A 17,819-nucleotide genomic window follows, 5' to 3' on the forward strand; every position below is an offset into this window, starting at 1 on the left:
GACTAGAGGTAGTCTAGAAGCTGCAATCTCAAACTAGAATGACTATCTTTGTAACCTTCCCTCTAAAGGACCGTTAGTCCACATTCACTCACTCACTCACTCTCACACTCTTTCACTTTCTCTTGACTCCTTTTTCACTCCTCCTCCTCCCACCTCTGTCCTTTTATCTGCTAATCCCTGAATGCTTACTCCAAACTTAGAAAGCATTTCACACACACACACACACACACACGCAAAACTGACTTGCATAGCCACACCCTCTCCTTTCTCAGTAGCACTGGCCATCACACACTGAACTGTCAGACCTCCAGGAGCAACTGCCTGATTAGGAGGCACCATGCTGGAGCGTGTGAAGACCTCCCTCCGTAGCCTGGTGGACTCCAGACCAAGAGATCTGAAAGCTTCACTTAAGACCTTCTGTCAGAGAAATGGCCTCCTGACACTGTCGGTCATTTCTGTTGTGGCCGGCTGCTTGCTGGGTTTTATGATGCGGAACATGCAACTATCAGAACAAGTAAGGATAAGGGTGTTGATGGAGGGAGGGTGTAATGGGACTAAGCCTTTTAATTTTAATTATTCATGATTGGTAGGATGCAAGGAAACCCACAATCATGTATGAGTTAAAGTAATTAACTGAGGCCAAAGAACTTTGTTGAAAGCATGAAAAATGTATACTTGCTAATGATGATGGTGCACACATTTAAGTTTATGTGCCCTGTCCTCTTGGACCAGCGTTTCTCAACCTTTAAGTATTTGTGACCCGAGTTTTCATAACAGTTTTAATCGCGACCCCCCTAACGTTTTTTTGAAACCCTAATAAAATTTATTCCTATATTTTTTGCTGCCGATACACAGCTACAAGTTCAAAATTTCCCTATGAATAGCAAAATTATGCCACATGTGGCAACATTCGCTCCCCCTTTTTTGTTAAGGGGACGCGCCCCACAGTTTGAGAACCGCTGTCTTGGACAAAATTGAGAGAAATGTGCTATATTGTACAGTGGTTAGCTCCCACACCCAGAGATCATGCACAATTAATGATGCCAAGAGACAGAGAACTCTGCTCAAGGATTTGTCCTGTTGTGTTTCTGGTTGCTCTTCTTTTAGTCAGGATTACAACTTTCAGACAATCTCTAAAAATTAGAATGATGAAAAGAAGTTAACAAATGGAGAACCAAATTGTATCCCATTGCTAATATCATTTGAATTACTTATTATGTTGACATTATTACATATTTAAATGACAATGGTATTCCCTATCAGGCACTGCAGTGGTGACGTCAACACTCCGTTGGTAACAGGCTCATGCTGAGCCCTGTTACATAAGGATAAGGGCAATGGTTGAAAGTCTTAAACATGGACACAGTGTGTCACCTTTCATCGGAGTTGGCTGCTGCTCACTGCTCTGCTTTAAGTTCAGTGTTGGCTTATCAGGGACTTGGAGTCCAGTCAAGATTTACAGTTGCTTTCTCCTTCTAATCATACACGTGTGTCGTGCTTATTATGGACACGTGAAAGGTGGGTCACTTCAAAGCTGCATTTTGAACTTAAGGGCCCTGCCGGCTGGCACGTCACTGATACTCTAATGTGAGGGAATGGAAGTTCAAGGGGAGGTTTGCACACATGGTAAGAACAATATAAGTAGTGGTGAGAACATAACATGTGGCTGGAAGAGGAATAACTCAATTAGAAAGATAGGCTGGCAATACCTTGGCACAGTGGCAGCTCTGCCACTAAGCCCTAGCTCAAATTCAAGCATTCAATGGAAATTTTGCACGTGTATATAATAATAATAATAATAATAATAATAACACATTTTACTTATAAATTAATATTATAATAAAATAGAATCACCAAATAAAAACTTGTTTAAGAAGCTACGTCTTTAAATTAGTTTGAAAAGTATCAGTTGTAGAAGACTGTATAATATAAAGAGATACCAGAGAGTTCCAGAATCTGTGAGTTGTTGTATTTAAAGTTCGATCACCCAGTGACTTGCACTTAATCTTCAAGACAAGAAACAATTCACATCGGGTGACAATAAATTGCGACAGGTCTGGCAATATAGTAAAAAGCTAGGAATATCAATAGGACCATTACCACAAAGAGTTTTACATGTTTACAAAATAATCTTATAAAATATATGACATTTAACAGGCAGAAAGTACAAGGGAATGCAGTGTTTTTAGAAAGTATTCAGACCCCTTAACATTCTTTCACATTTGTTTTGTTATAACCTTGTACTACATTTTTTTCTGTCATGAAGCAACACTCAATACCATAAAATGACAAAGCAAATACAGGATTTTAAGATTTTTTTCAAATTTATCAAGATTAAAAAGCTGAAATATCACACTGACACAAGTATTCAGACCATTTAATCAATACTTTATTGAAATCCCTTCAGCAGAAATTATAGCCCTGAGTCTTCTTGGGTATGATGTGACAAGCTTTTTACACCTGACTTTGGGGATATTTTGCGATTCTTCTCTGCAGATCCTCTCATGCTCTGTCAGGTTGAGTAGAGACCATTAATGGACAGCTATTTTCAATTCTCTCCAGATATATCTGATTGGGTTCAAGTTTGAGCTCAAGAGTATTTCACTCAAGAACATTCACAGAGTTGACCCCAAGCCATTCCTGTGCTGTCTTTGCTTTGTGGTTAGAGCAGGGGTGGGCAAACCTTATGGCTCAGGGGCCACATTGACTTTTAAAATTTGACAGACAGGTCGGGCCAGCACTAGATGCATACATATCAAACATAAACATAAAAAAGGCATTACAGTGTAAATATTCACATTCACTTTTAGTGGGAACGGTGTTGTTGATCACCCTTTTTTGCCAGTACATTGAAGTCTGGTGTTAGTTTTGTTGTGGCAGTTCTCAGAACAGATCTGAGGTGTTCATCACTCAACTGGGATCTGTGGGGTGCTTTGCTGGTGTTCATCACACTAAAAGTCTGTTCACACACATACGTAGAGCCAAACAACACCAGCATCGTCTGTGCCATCTTCTGGATGTTTGGAAATTTGGCTGCGCTTAATGAAGTATAAAACTCATCCAGTTTAAAAGAGTTGAACTTCTCCTTTATGATGGTGTCATATTGGAGATCAATCAGTTCCAATTGCAACTCCTGTGGCGCCGTTTCAGGGTCTTGTGTGAAGGGACATGACACCAGCTGAAGTGACTTGTAAATTTTTCCAAAATCAGAGAACCGACGGCAGAATTCTCCATGCAGGTCGTCCAGTGATTTCCTGTATTTTTTCACAAGTCGAGGGGCCTCTTTCAGCGTAGCCAGTGTGGGGAAATTAGCGAATGAGTTGTTTGACATTTGTTTTGAGAATAAAGCTAGCTTGGTTTTGAAGGCTCTGACATTTGTGCACATTTCATGCACAAACTGGTCTTTCCCTTGTAGCTTCACGTTCAGCTCATTCATGTGTGTCAGAATGTCCACAGCAAAAGCTAAATCACAAAGCCAATCTGCGTCACTCAGCTCAGGAAAATCGCCATCTTTCTCAAGTAGCTCTAAAAGTGAGATAATCTCCTGTTTGAGCTCCCACACTCGTCGACATACTTTCCCCAAACTTAACCAGTGGACATTGGAGTGGTAAAGCAAGTCCTAGTGATCAGTGTCAATTTTTTCAAGAAACGTAATAAACTGATGATGCTGAAGACCCCTCGCTCGAATAAAGTTAACGAGTTTTACAACTGGCTTCACTACGTAGTTAAGCTGCAATACGGATTTACACAGTGCTTCTTGGTGGATTATTAGGTAGTGTAAGAAAATTACCTCCTGCTCAGGGTTGTCCCCCTTCACCCTCTCCTGGATTCTTTTGAGCAACCCAACGTTTTTTCCAATCAGATTTGACGATCCATCTGTGGTAACGTTGGCGAGCGTACTCCAAGGTAGCTTGTGCTAATTTATGACCCTCAACACGCAGTCATACAAGTCTTCTCCCCGCGTTTTCCCCTTTAGGGGTTCCACGGCCAAAAACTCCTCCGTTATCTCAAAATTGTCATTAATCCCTCTGATAAAATGTAAAAGCTGAGCGGTGTCCTTTATGTCATTACTTTCATCCAGTGCCAAGGAATATAACGTAAATGACTCCGCTTTTTTGTTTAACTTGCTAGCTACGTCTTCGTCAATTAGCTCAACACGGCGAGTCACTGTCCTGCGTGATAAGCTAATTTTTTCAAATTTGTTCTTGCTCTTAGGACACAAGATACCTGCTGTCTCTACCATGTACTCTTTGAGAAACTCCCCTTCGGAGAAAGGCTTGCTGGTCTTTGCTAATTTGAATGCCAGCACATAACTTGCCTTCGTGCTTGATTCTTGGATGGCAGTTCGTCAGATAAAGGGGTTTTGCTGAGCCTGAAAACTAGCTGCCAACCTCTGAGCGGTAGCCGTCCGTTCTTGCGTTGACTGGTTGTTAGCGTAATTAACATGCTTGGTGGAAAAGTGACGGCTGATGTTGTATTCCTTTAAAACCGCAACGGTTTCTTGGCAAATAAGACATACAGCCTTTGACCGGACTTCAGTGAAAGAATATTTAGTTGTCCATTCCTTATTAAACACTTGGCACTCACTGTCGACTTTTCTTTTCTTTGGCCCACTCATTGTTGCAGATGGGTTCAGAGCAGTAGCAGAGTAATAACAGAGAGTAGCCTGGGCTCTGCAAAATCAAGTCACTGTATCACTGCGCCTAATGCGCCACCTGGTGGAACGCCAGGCATTGCAAGACTAGGTCAAATGAATGCAGTCATAATTATGATATGATTTGATTTGGGCAGTTTTGTACCAATCTTCGGAGGGCCAGATTAAAAAGACCAACGGGCCGGATGTTGCCCGCGGGCCGTAGTTTGCCCACCCCTGTCCTAAGACATGGCTGGCCTGTACACTGGTACTGTGAGTGCTGTGCAGAGTGGAGGCAAAACCTCTGCGTGTTTCCCAGTTGATTCTGGGGTTCGTCAAGTGTGTGTTCTTGCTGCTACTCTTTTCAATGCTTACATGGATTGGTTTTTACATACGATTGTGAGGTCCAGCGGCTGTGGGGCATCTGTTGGTGAAGAAAGATTCACTGATCTTGACTTTGCTGATGATGCTGTGAACTTCACGGAGTCAATGGAGGCTCTGATCGGGGCTCTCAAGAGACTGAGCGAGGAGTCTGAATGTCTGGGCTTGCGAGTGTCCAGGATAAAAACCAAGATCCAAGCCTTTAATGACTTCTGGGGCATGGCCATTAGCAGGATGTCTGCCTGCGGAGAAAGTGTCATCCTTGTCAAGAGATTTACTTACTTAAGCAGTGACATTCATGTCTCTGGTGACTCTTCCTATGAAGACAGTAGACAGATTGGGAGAGCATGGGCGGTCATGAGGTGGCTGGAAAGGGGTGTGTGGTGCCCCCACTATCTGTGCAAAAGGACGAAGGTTCAAGTTGTTAGAACCCTGGTGCTTCCTGTCTTGCTATATGGTTGCGAGACATGGACGCTATCCAGTGACCTGAGACGAAGACTGGATTCTTTTGGTACTGTGTATCTTCAGAGAATCCTTGAATACCTCTGGTTTGACTTTGTGTCAAATGAGCAGTTGCTCACAGAGTCCCTAATGAGGCACATTATCTGCATTGTGAGGGAGCGTCAGTTATGGCACTACGCCCATGTGGGGCAGTTCCATGTGGCTCAAGGGAGCCTCGTTGTTGAGGACCTGAGTGGCTGAACGAGGCCAAGTGGGTGCTCAAGTAACACCTGGGTGTGGCATATAGATGGTCATTTCCAGAGAGTGGGACTGGACCACGTGTCTGCCTGGGGGGTTGCCAACCAGGATCCCAAGCTATTTCGTCATGTGGTGAGTGTGGCAATGCACTGTACCAGTGCATGCTCCCCAACCTGACCTGACCTGCTTTTGAAGTGGGTTCACATATAATGCAAAAAGCACCTACTGAGAGAGCCATGTTTGTCTGTCCATCTGTTTGGAGGAAACAACTTGGCCCCCCCCAGTAGACTGATTTCTGCTGAAGTCTGGTGCACTTTTTCTTTAAGGAAGTTTGTTAGGATATTTCATTTTCCATTTTTGTCATACTCTGAATTAAATTAATTTTCTTTAGAAAGGAATAGTTCACACATATTAGATGAAGAGAATACTGATAAAACATTTGATGGTTAATGTTAGAGAAAAAAAATGTTTTAGGTGAATAGATTGCTTGCCTTTATGAATCCATGTGTTCTTTGTGAATTCTGGCATGTACAAATGACCTGTCTTTTTACAGAGACTTTGTAATTGTTTTTTGTACATACTGTAGGTCATGGGTGAACCAAGAAGCTAAATACAGTATGTAAAAGAAGCAATATGTGGTTTTAAAAGAGTGACCTTCTTAAGTTCAGATGCTAGGACACTATTATAACAGTGAAACAACTGATCAACATTAGATATATGTTGATTATTTGTTTCCTTTCTTTCCTGAATTTGTGGTAGGAAAGGCTTCCACTCATTACGTGTAAGATTCTGACTATAAACAATAACCTCAAAAAAGGGAGAAAAGAATGAATGGCACGGGCAGCAAGGTTTCAAGGTATTTCAAAATACACTGCAGCTCATTGACCAAAAAGATGGCACCCCTCTGTCCACCCTCACCTTTCATTTAATTGTCATTACAGGCCAAAGTCTACTTTTCCTTTCCTGGGGAACTCCTGATGCGGATGCTGAAAATGCTCATCCTTCCCCTGATCACATCCAGGTAAGCAACACCATGCATCAAAGGTGGAAAGGACTGGCACAGGTGCTAAACTTAGCAAAAACAATGATGTGGAAAATACAACAAAGAAATAATATACAGGTGTGTTATTAATATATCTATGGTTATTCATCTAGTGCAAGGTCAGAGGATGCAAAACTTAAGACTGCAAGGTGGGAGCAAGCTGTGGATAAGGAATCATGTCTCTAAGGGCATGCTCGTGCACACAGCTACCCAAAATTTACAAAGCTTTGGACTAGGTAAAAGACTTGTAGACTCCACAATGGAAAACCATGTGTTCCTATGAGACATCAATAAACCTTCAGCCCTGTTGTTTCAAACACAGTATCACTAAAATTTCAAACATAACATTCTGAAACCCACATACAGTAAGTCACCTCATGGTGAGAGGGGTTAAAGCCTATCCTGGCAGCACTTGTTAATATATTTCCGTCTCTCAATTACAGCTTTGCAATTTGTGACTGACTGATTTTTTGTAAATACTGCCTTTGAAAAAAGGGTTGATATTGAGTCTCCACTGCAAATAAACTGAAAAAAGAGAATTTTATTCAGGGTACAGTATATACAATGAAAATGCAAATGATCACATACACAATATTTTACAGGACCAGTTTGGACTAGTCAGTTAATCTAACCTGCATGTCTTTGTGATGAGGGAGGAACTCCACACAGGACTCTGGATCTAGAAAGTAGCCCTGGTAACCACTGTGCCACCTTAAAACACTACAATTTCAGTCCTAATTATGCTGTCACACCTATATAAGGTTAATTTGATAGCTCAGAAATATGTTCGGATCATAATATTCTCTTAATAGCATGGTGGTACAGTGGTTATGACCAATGCTTCACAGCTCCAATGTCCTTCGTTCAAATTCTGGCCCATTCTCAGTCTCTGTGGTGTTTGAATGCAATCCTCATGTTTATATATGGTTTTCCCCATGCTCCTCTGATTTCATTCCAGACCCATGCAGGGTGACTGGCATCTCTAAACTGATTTCTTACTGATGCATGTGGTAGACCACATGCTGTGTGATAGATTGGCATCCCACCTGGGCTTGGTTCCTGCCTGTTACTCAAGGATGCCCAGACAGATTCCATGTCAATCCATCCATCCATTATCCAACCCGCTATATCCTAACTACAGGGTCACAGGGGTCTGCCAGAGCCAATCCCAGCCAACACAGGGCACAAGACAGGAAACAAACCCTGGGCAGGGTGCCAGCCCACCGCAGGACTCCAGGTCCCCACAGCCTTAATGCTGGATTAAGGAAGTTTAGTAAACAGATGTTAGGTGAATTAATGACTCCACACTGTACACTGTATGTGCTTTAAAGCAGTATAGCAATTTACATAAAAACTGTCAAGGGACATAAGTGTGGTAAGCTATGCAAATTATTACTTTAAATTTCATTTGTGCTCACCAGAGTTTTTCCATTAGACTTGCCAGAAAACACTAAAGGCTGCTGTCTGATCATGGTGACGAGCACACCAAAAATGATCTGACAATAAGTATGTATGCTTTGCAGTCAATTCATTTGGAGCCAAATCATTGGTCTTCATAGGACCTAGGAGTCAGCCTATAATTTTGAAACACATATTGGCTATGATAATGGGGTGATACTAGCAGTAATGGTTGCTAGAAGACTCTCACATCCATCAGGAGGAGCCCCAAAAATCCATGTAAATGGCCAATACATAGCCTACAGGATGTTAATGTATTCTGCCCACTGCTGTGATGAAGCACCTTTTATAGACCTCTTCAGACAACTTGTCCATGTCTGCAACTGCCCACTTGCTATCATCAGCTGGGTGTTGGATTCAATGATTCTGGACTGTCTTGGACTGGCATTAAGTCATCTTCACCATTGAGTACTATCTCTCCTTTGGGTCTAATGACTTGGCCATGAAGACAATGCAGCAGATGGTGAAATCTAGACAACAGCAGGCATCATGGTTAGGGCTTCAACTCCTATAAGAGACTTTCCCATCGGCTAATTGTTAAGGTCAGTGTGACCTTTACAGTTTCCTTTGAGGCATGTCTGTCTTGTGCCATTTTCAAAATTGACAGGTCTTGACCATATATGATATCAGTACACTTCCCTTGCTATCTCTGGTTCTTGATCTGCTTCCAAAAGAATGAATGTGAGATAAATTTGTTGTGCAAATTATTAGGTGAACTGATAAAAAGGCTACGGTGACTCAGATAATCACTCTGTACAACTGTGGTGAGCAGAAAAGTATCTCAGAGTACACAACATGTCAAACCTTGATGTGGACAGGCTACAACAGCAAAAGACCACATTGGGTTCCACTCCTGTCATCCAAGAGGAATTAGGTGGTGTTTTGTCTTGGTAGAGTAATATATTGCTCTACTTTCCCCTTTTGTATTATTAATATGTAGCCTTTGTCAGAATGCCTCAAATCTTCCACACCTATGGATAGCGCTTTGAGTACTGAGAAAAGCGCTATATAAATGTAATGAATAATTATTATTATTATTACTTATCACTGTTTATAAGCTATTGTACCATATAACTTCTCCCCACCTTCCCTTCTACATCTGTAACCTCAGGTAATTAGGTGTAGTAAAAGACAAGCAGGAGTTAAGTTACAATTTAAAAAATGTATTATTGATAATATTCATAAACAATAACAATATGCAAAGTACATTTGAATATTGTCAACCATACAACCTGATTAAATGGTGATGTGTAGTTTCAGGCAGCACACAGACTTGTTAGTTACTTAAAATGTCTCCAGTTAAGGCATCATTTGTGGTCAGCTTTCTTCAGAACAGGCCGCATGCCTGTCTCAATATGGCTGCCTAGCTGTGCTCTTCATTGTGTTGCCCTTTTCAGTTAATGGTGTGAGATGTTCATTCAGCAGTTTGGTAAGAGAGAGAGAGAAAGCGAGATAAAGCAAGCAAATTTATGGGTTTTCTGTCCAACCTCTACTGGCAATAGGGTGTCATGGTATCTAAAGGTTTTTGATACAAGCCAATTCCAAACAGCCATGCTTCAGACAATGGAGCAAAGAACACCTTAACACCTGCCATTCCCTAAAACCATATGTTAAGGTAAAGCTTGGCAGTTAGGCAGCCTGGCTTTGTGTGGGAGTTGAGAGACTTCAGAGAAACATTTACCAAACTTGTTTCAAGCACTTCCCCCAACTCTGTCAGAAAATTCACTTTCCTGACTTAGTTTTGCCTAAGTTACAAATAAAGACATACAAAATATTTATCAACTTATATGCAAAATATTACATCACATGTGGATAGGTCCAGCGAGTTTTGTTGGACTGGATGGCCTGTTCACATCAAAATTTCTTTAATGTTCTAATGTGCTAAAGAACAGAAAGCTGACGCTGCAGTGGGCACTGTGAGGTGTACTGATAAAGGAAGATAAAACAGGGTTTAGGAGTCAGGTGTAGAACTTTGTTTCTTAGTGCCAAAGGAATTATCTGCAACTTAGCATCCGCAAAACCAAGGAACTGGTTTTGATTCTTGCTGCACTAAAGAGCCCGTATATCTGTTCACTATTCAGTGAGTGGATGTAGAGGTGGTGCACTCCTACAAATACATGGGAGTCCACATCAATGGCAGGTTAAGAAAGGGCAGAGCAAACTGTTTTCCTTTAATGTGGGAAGTGACATCCTTCACATCTTCTATAATTTTCTGATGGTTAGTGTGATTTTCTTCACTGTGGTGTACTGGGCTGGTAACATCACTTCAAGAGAGGCCTACCGATTTAACAAGTTAATTCAAAGGGCAGGCTTCGTTATGGGATGCATGCTGAACTATCTGAAGGTAGAACTGGTGTAGATAATTAAAACAAAACTGAGTACCATTATGAGCAACACAGCACATCCTCTTTCTAACACTCTAACACTGAGGACTTTCAGACAAATTATTCAACAGAAGTGTATCAAGAAACATTGCTGGGGCTCCTTTATACCAACAACAGCAATGCCTGAATAATGTCTCACTGTGATTGTAACAGCCAAGTCAGAAGGTTTCTTTTCCTTTCTTCTAAACTTTCTTCCTTTTTCGTCATTCTGGTGTTATGTATACATGTAAATTAATTTATTGAGTTTCTGTAAAAAGCCAAAGTTCCCCATAGAAAGATAAAGTTCTATCTATCTTACTTTCTGTCTCTCTGTAGATATCATTTTTCTTTTAATTTTCCCCCCTAGATGTTATTCTGGCTGCTACGCTGGATGTTCCATCACAGTATACACTGGAACCTCTGTTACATTTGTCATATGTCGTGTATGTTTATATATAATACAGTTTTGTGTTACACACACTTCTAGTTTGGTGGTGAGTTGGTCACTTAGTGACTGTTAAGCTAATCACATGGTATCAACTTCTGATTTCATCTCATTTTCTTTCCTTGTGTTCTAACCAGCTTGATGTCTGGCCTTTCTGCCATGGACTCACGAGCCTGTGGACGCATGGGTGTGATCACTATCACCTATTACCTGTGGACAACATTCATTGCTGTCATTGTGGGCATCATACTGGTGCTAATTATCCACCCTGGAGCAGGCGCCGTAAAGGAAGGAGACAGAGCGAACAATGGTCCTGTCATGACTTCTGCAGATGCCCTGCTGGATCTTATTAGGTAACCACTGAGAGGGTATGGGCAGAGGGGTGGTATGACTGAAAAGGAGTCTAAAAGTAGTTGGATGGTCCATTAAATAAGACAAGATGTCAAGTAAACAGATTAAAAGCTTTGTTTGACCTTCATTTTATTGGAACAAGCATGCTAGGTAGAGACTTTGGGCATCTGGAGGTTTACTGGATTGATTCATTACAAGACAAAGACTGCAATGGACTGAGGCTGCCTGGATAAAGAACAACTTGACTAATGTTCTATAGTACATTAACTTTTTGGACTATAGCTATTAGACTAACAGGCTGAGGGTTCACCAGACATCAGTCTAGCCAGGGGTGTCAAACTCCGGTCCTGGAGGGCCGCAATGGCTGCAGGTGTTCATTCTAACCACCTTCTTAATTAGTGACCTGTTTTTGCTGCTAATTAGCTTCTTTTGCCTTAGTTTTAATTAACTCGACTCAGACCCCTTAGTTCCTTCTATTTCCTTAATTAGCAGCCAAACAATAATGAGACACAAAATGAGCAAACAGGTGATCAGCTAACCACATTATCTGAACATAAAAAAAGATGAGGTTCTCATTAATTTGATCTCTCAGGTCAATAATCAGAAACAGAAAATCAACAGTTTGGGAAATGTCTGTTGTAGCAGAAAGAGAGCAGCAGCAAGCCAAGGATTTAAGTAACTAATTTAATTAACAGCAAGAATTGGCTTCTCATTAAGAAACTGGTTGGAGTGAAATTGGTTGGAGTTTGAAACCCCAGTTTAGCTGGTCATCTGTTGGCTCGTTTCACATCACATTTCTGTTTGGCTGCCATTTAATGAAGAAAAGAATCAATTGAGAGGACTGAATCCTTAAAAACAGGGCTATTAAAATGAAGGGAAAAGGAGTTAATTAGCAGTGAAAACTGGTCACTGATTAGGAACAGGGTTAGAATGAAAACCTGCAGCCACTGCAGCCCTCCAGGACTGGAGTTCGACACCTGTGGTCTAGGGTATTAATGGATTGACAGCCCATAGGACTTATTTGATAGTAGCAAACTTGCCATTGCATTATGGTACAAGAGGTTAATGGGACTTAATAAGACTGGTGTGCTACTGGACAGGTGTTCCATTAAGGACATTAAGTTAAACGTACTGAGCCTACAAAACCATGAGAATATTACTGGACTGACAACTTACTGAACATGTTTTATTTGATAGTAGCTAATTAATTCACTGCATCATTGGACTGTTGCCTTCTGTACTTACTTTATTTGACTTAAATTACTGGACAGTAGCATTAATGGGGAAAGGCTTCAACAGATTGGTGACAGATGGCCTTAAAGAGCGGTTAAAGAGCGGTTGGTTTAGTAATAATCTACAAGATATAGACATGGTGGTCTGTGGTTACTGGGCCATAGCATTACTGGGTAAAGAATTCACCAGACTGTGAAGCTTAATGAACACAGACATTGACTTTAATGAAGCAGTGCCACAAGACCACATTACTGGGCTAATACTTAAAGGGCAGAGAATAGACTGATGACCTTCATTAAACAGATGTTATTTGATTGTATCTTATTGACCACCACAGAATTGTCCAAAATGCAGAACAGAATTCTTAAGCTGATTTCACATTACATGACTTTTTGTCATGGGTTCTGTCATCAGATTTGCCGACTGCATTTGTTGACCTTGACATTAAAACAATGTCAAATTATATAACTGAATATCACAGCCCAAGTCACACTTACTGACCATGAGCCAATATTCAAGCACAGTCGTGCTCACCCCTTTTTCTGACAACCAATAGCACGCTGCCTGATGGAATCAGAACTGTACGAAGGGTTAACAAGTGCAGTGATTTCTGCTCTTCTTCCTTTTTTCCATTCTATTTTAGTACATAAAACCTGAGACATCAGATGGGCAAGCTTCTCTTCTATTTGTGTGGTTCAAAACATGTGTGTTCCTTATTCTTTGTTGCTACATTTTATGCATTGCACTTGCATGTGAGCTTTCATTGCTTGTCAGCTCTCATGCACACACAGCCTCCCCCTCGACTAAAGAGAAAATCAAACCTGCTTGATTTCAACTGAGCCTTTGCAAACCAGTTGGTCTCAGTCATTGTGTATGCAACATTATGTGACAGGCTCCATGGGAGCGCATCACCAACAGCCTCCTAACCCCCAAGATTATGTAAATAAGGGCTGCAACTGAAAATCGTTGGAAAGGTAGCATAATGTGACATGGGCTTTACTTAAGTGTTAGACTGTGGTACTTGGACAATGATGGACTGAGTCTTCAAGACAATGGTATTAGTAGAAGTAGTAGTACTGTTACGTGTAGAGAATATGGTGAAATTGTTACTTGCAAACATGCTGCCACTCTCTGAAATTGAAATACAGAACTTCATTTTAAATAACAGAAAACATAACTCATCTTATCCGATGTACTCCTTTCTCATATTCAATTAGGCATGCAATCCCTTAATCCTAGCTGGGGATGAGCAAAACTGGTGAGTTTTGATTCACATACAATTTTGTGAAACTGACATTAAAATTCCTTTTGCAGGTGGCTTTGCAATTGCAAAATTCACCAAATAGTTTTTTTTTAGGTTTTAGAGGATTGTTTGGTGGAAAACAAGGAATACTGTCCCTTTAAGCCTCTTTTACACTTCTGCATTTAGCTATTTTCTTTTCCGCAGCTGTGTAAAGCATGTAATGTGTACCACACTGGTAAAATCTGTTCTATTTATGCCTTTGGTTCACATCATCATGGAGGAATGAAGTACATTTTGTAAAAAACAGACATGCTACATATTTTTCATACAAAGGTACCCCAAAATGCACCATTGTGCACATTACTGTGTTTTCTCCACAGAAAAACTCAGTACAGAGAAGGTAACCATGGCCAAAAGCACCCACCATTACGTAGCAACTGCTTTATCCTAACTGAATATATTCACACTTTCAGTGATTTTCTGTTTCACTAGAAATCTTTGTTTAAATGCTAAATGACAGGCCAATGCATGTGGAATTAATGCTTGAAAACACTTCTACTGGATTTTCCAGTATACAAATTTCTTTGGGATGGATTGCTATTCAGACATCACAGGGTGAATCCTGCAGTAATAGGTCAGCAAGTCACATTTGGATTTTCAATGCGCTTTGCTAAACAAGAATAAAGGTGCAGCCCAAGCCATGAACTAGGTTTAATGAATGACTGAATGAATGAAGACTTCAGTAGATCAGCGCCTTGCTGAACTCGCCTTACAGAATACAGATGTTATTTCACTATACAGTAGATAATGGGATGCCATATTACTGGACAAAATATTGCATAGACAGAGGCTTATGAAGATCAGAACCTTATATAAGCTCTACATTATGGGACATAGGCCATGTGGAGTAGAATTAATGGACCATAGTGTTGCTCAAAGAAGGCTTCAGTGGACAAGATATTGGACTCTGGACTCTGCCACTGGCATGTACTGGATAGTGGATCAGTAGAACTACAGCCTCACTGAACTGATCTTAACTGGAATGAGCCTACAAGACCACAAAGGTTCCAGTGGACCAGGGATACTGGATTGATCTGCCATTGGGCATGGCTTTTATAGACTGTAGCTATTGGACCACCACCTTCCTGCAAGTCAACTTTACTGAAGCAACGTGGACTGTAGTTACTGGACTCCATCATTACTTACAAGGACTTACAAGGATGGAGTCTTATTGGCGTGATTCCCTATAGGAGGAGAAGATTATTGGAATAAATCCACAAGATCACAATACCACTAGGCATTAATGACCAGAGGGTTAGAGGATTAAGTGAGCCAATGTTTTACCAAATTGGTGTCCTACAGCAGTAGTTCTTATACTTTATGGCATAAGAACCCAGCTTTACCTATTTATGATCACTGAAGACTCCATTGGGAAATCAAAGAGCATGTTCATCCTTGGTAAAACAAGCACAATTGTAAACTGGAAATAAAACTGAAAAGTGGCAGGGAGCAGCAGAGTCCTCCTTGGAATAAAACAAGAAAATAATATCATAGAATTTTGGGATTGTCCCTTGGTGAAACCAGCTAGATTCTAAATTGAAATGAATATTGAAGAATAATGGTGGGGGTTCAATCTTAATAAAAACTATCGTGATTGGGATAGTGAATACAAAGTCATAAAGCAAGGTGAGAGGTGGTTGTAGGTGCCACCCTTGGTGGAAGAGCACAATTTAAATCACACAGATAATACCAGTTATTATAGTGTGAACTATTCAGGTGCTGAACCAGCTTTTCTTTTATTTTATGAGTGACTAACAACCTAAATATGGACTGCAAAGCAGTAGTTTACAAAAACTGCTCTACAGGACACAGATGTTATATTATTATAGCTGCTGAACCATAATATTAATGGACAGAAACTTTAGCCAAATGGATACATACTGAAGCAATGTGTAATGGGACAAAGGACTCATTGGAGTGTAACTACGGGACCCATATTTCATAATGTGGCTGTTCAGCTGCTCCGACTTTTACTGGGGATAGCCTACTGGTACAGGAACTTACCAGACAGCCCTACTTAAATGATGTCCTATGGGACAACGACTTTAGTGAATTAAGGCTACTAGACCCCAGAATTCCTTGGCCAAGGCTCTCCCTCATTGCTGATGAACAGCGGCTTCAATATAACAGCACCTTACTAGAATGAATTGATTTGACAGTAGATGCTTGATCACCCCATTAATAGCTAGAAGTGTTATGTGTAGGTGTTTGTATTGGACCAAAACCACACTGGAAAATGCCTTTTGGGACAAAGGGCTTATTAAAATGATGACTACTGCTTGGGCTACTAGTTCATTCTTAAGATATCATGGACTGGATGGTTAATGTATTGTTGGAGACCCACATGAACATAGACTTTGGTGGCATTGCTGTTTTCTATTCATGCAGCTCTTCTCCTATCATTTTTTAGTCTTCTTTTTCTGACTGAGTCTCTACTCTCCTTAGGTGGAGTTTAGTTATTAACTGAAAGGCATTTTTGCAACACCTCTCTCTGTTGCTCCCATTGGACACCTTACTACTGATCCACAGTAGTTCCCTGAGTTGTAGAAGTTGCAGTGTCCAGCCTGGTCACTTTCTCCTTTAACTGAATGGTTTTGAGTGAAGTATGTTTCCCTTTAGAAAACATTTACCTAAAGTCATGAAAGGGAAGTTCTATTCAAAAGGGTCTCTTTCACTTCATAAATACAGGTATCTATGGGCAGTGCTGGCCTGAATTTGACCTCTAAACATTTCTTTCTTGCTAGTTATTTGCTTGTAGAGAAAAGTCAAGCAAAATGACACCTTTTATTGGCTAACTAAAAAGATTACAATATGCAAGCTTTCGAGGCAACTCAGGTCCCTTCTTCAGGCAAGATGTAATGGTGGTGATTACATCTTGCCTGAAGAAAGGGCCTGAGTTGCCTCGAAAGCTTGCATATTGTAATCTTTTTAGTTAGCCAATAAAAGGTGTCATTTTGCTTGGCTTTTCTCTACATTCATAATGGCTAACACAGTACAACACCCTAGTACTATAGTTATCTGCTTTCATTTTATACAAAACCTTTCACTTTGCAGCAGAAAATGAAACTGAAATACACCAGACATGTGAATAGCAGAACAAAATATGACAAAGTGACAACATTCTAGCTCAATAGCCTGCTGACTATTCTTCAGGGTCAATCCCACCAGGTGCCCATAAGTGGACCATTGAAAGTCCAGAGAAATTTTCATCATAGTGGTCTGAAATGGAATGTTTCACATGTAATAATAATAATAATATGTGAAGATCTTATATTTTATATAGCACTCTTCACAAAGCAAATAAAAATGAATAAAATGAGAGAAGATCACAGTATAGTTCAGGAATCAGAAGTGGCATTATCTGCAGCAATGACTGTTGTACAAAAAGTACAAATCAAAGTGAAAACCCCAATCTATTCTAACCATAGCTGCTCCATCAGACAAACCTGATTGCTCATCATAGACCCGAACAGAATCCTTAATTATTGAATGACCAAACCCCTTGGACAAACCTGACAAGAATGAGCTCACAAGTGACCTCACAAACTATTTCTTGTTGGTGGGTCTGATGACTTTCTGCACCACTCAGGATCTTATTTCAAAGCATCAACACAGAGTGATCAAGCATTCAGGGAAAGTGACTTGCACTTGTGAGCTTGTTTAATTTGTGTGGATTTTCATCCAAGTGACCTCTGGGGTCACATTAGCAGAGGATTAGATTCCCAACCTGTCAGCTTTGTAGCTGGTGGGGTGGGCTGGTATTTAAATAAAGGCATAACGCCAGGAGGACTTAGAAAGAATTAGACAATCGATGTGTCCTGGAGGTGAATAGTGACTACTTACCTGGAGACCAACAAAATTTCACTTGGACTCCCACAACTGCTTCACATTAGACTGTATCTGTAAGGTAC

General features: G+C 40.6%; 1 protein-coding gene across 1 annotated transcript in view; it reads left to right on the top strand.

Moving 5' to 3' along the window:
* The first annotated feature begins 294 nt into the window (after positions 1 to 294).
* Positions 295 to 17,819, top strand: part of LOC114661548 (excitatory amino acid transporter 5-like) — a 66,986-nt gene continuing 49,461 nt past the window's right edge. The window contains exons 1-3 of the mRNA XM_028814684.2: positions 295 to 514; positions 6,655 to 6,734; positions 11,159 to 11,374. Of these exons, the coding sequence (XP_028670517.2) occupies positions 338 to 514; positions 6,655 to 6,734; positions 11,159 to 11,374 (473 nt within the window). The 5' untranslated portion in view covers positions 295 to 337. The remainder of the gene's footprint in view (positions 515 to 6,654; positions 6,735 to 11,158; positions 11,375 to 17,819) is intronic.

Source organism: Erpetoichthys calabaricus, chromosome 12, assembly GCF_900747795.2.
Source record: "Erpetoichthys calabaricus chromosome 12, fErpCal1.3, whole genome shotgun sequence".
Taxonomy (NCBI): Eukaryota; Metazoa; Chordata; class Cladistia; order Polypteriformes; family Polypteridae; genus Erpetoichthys; species Erpetoichthys calabaricus.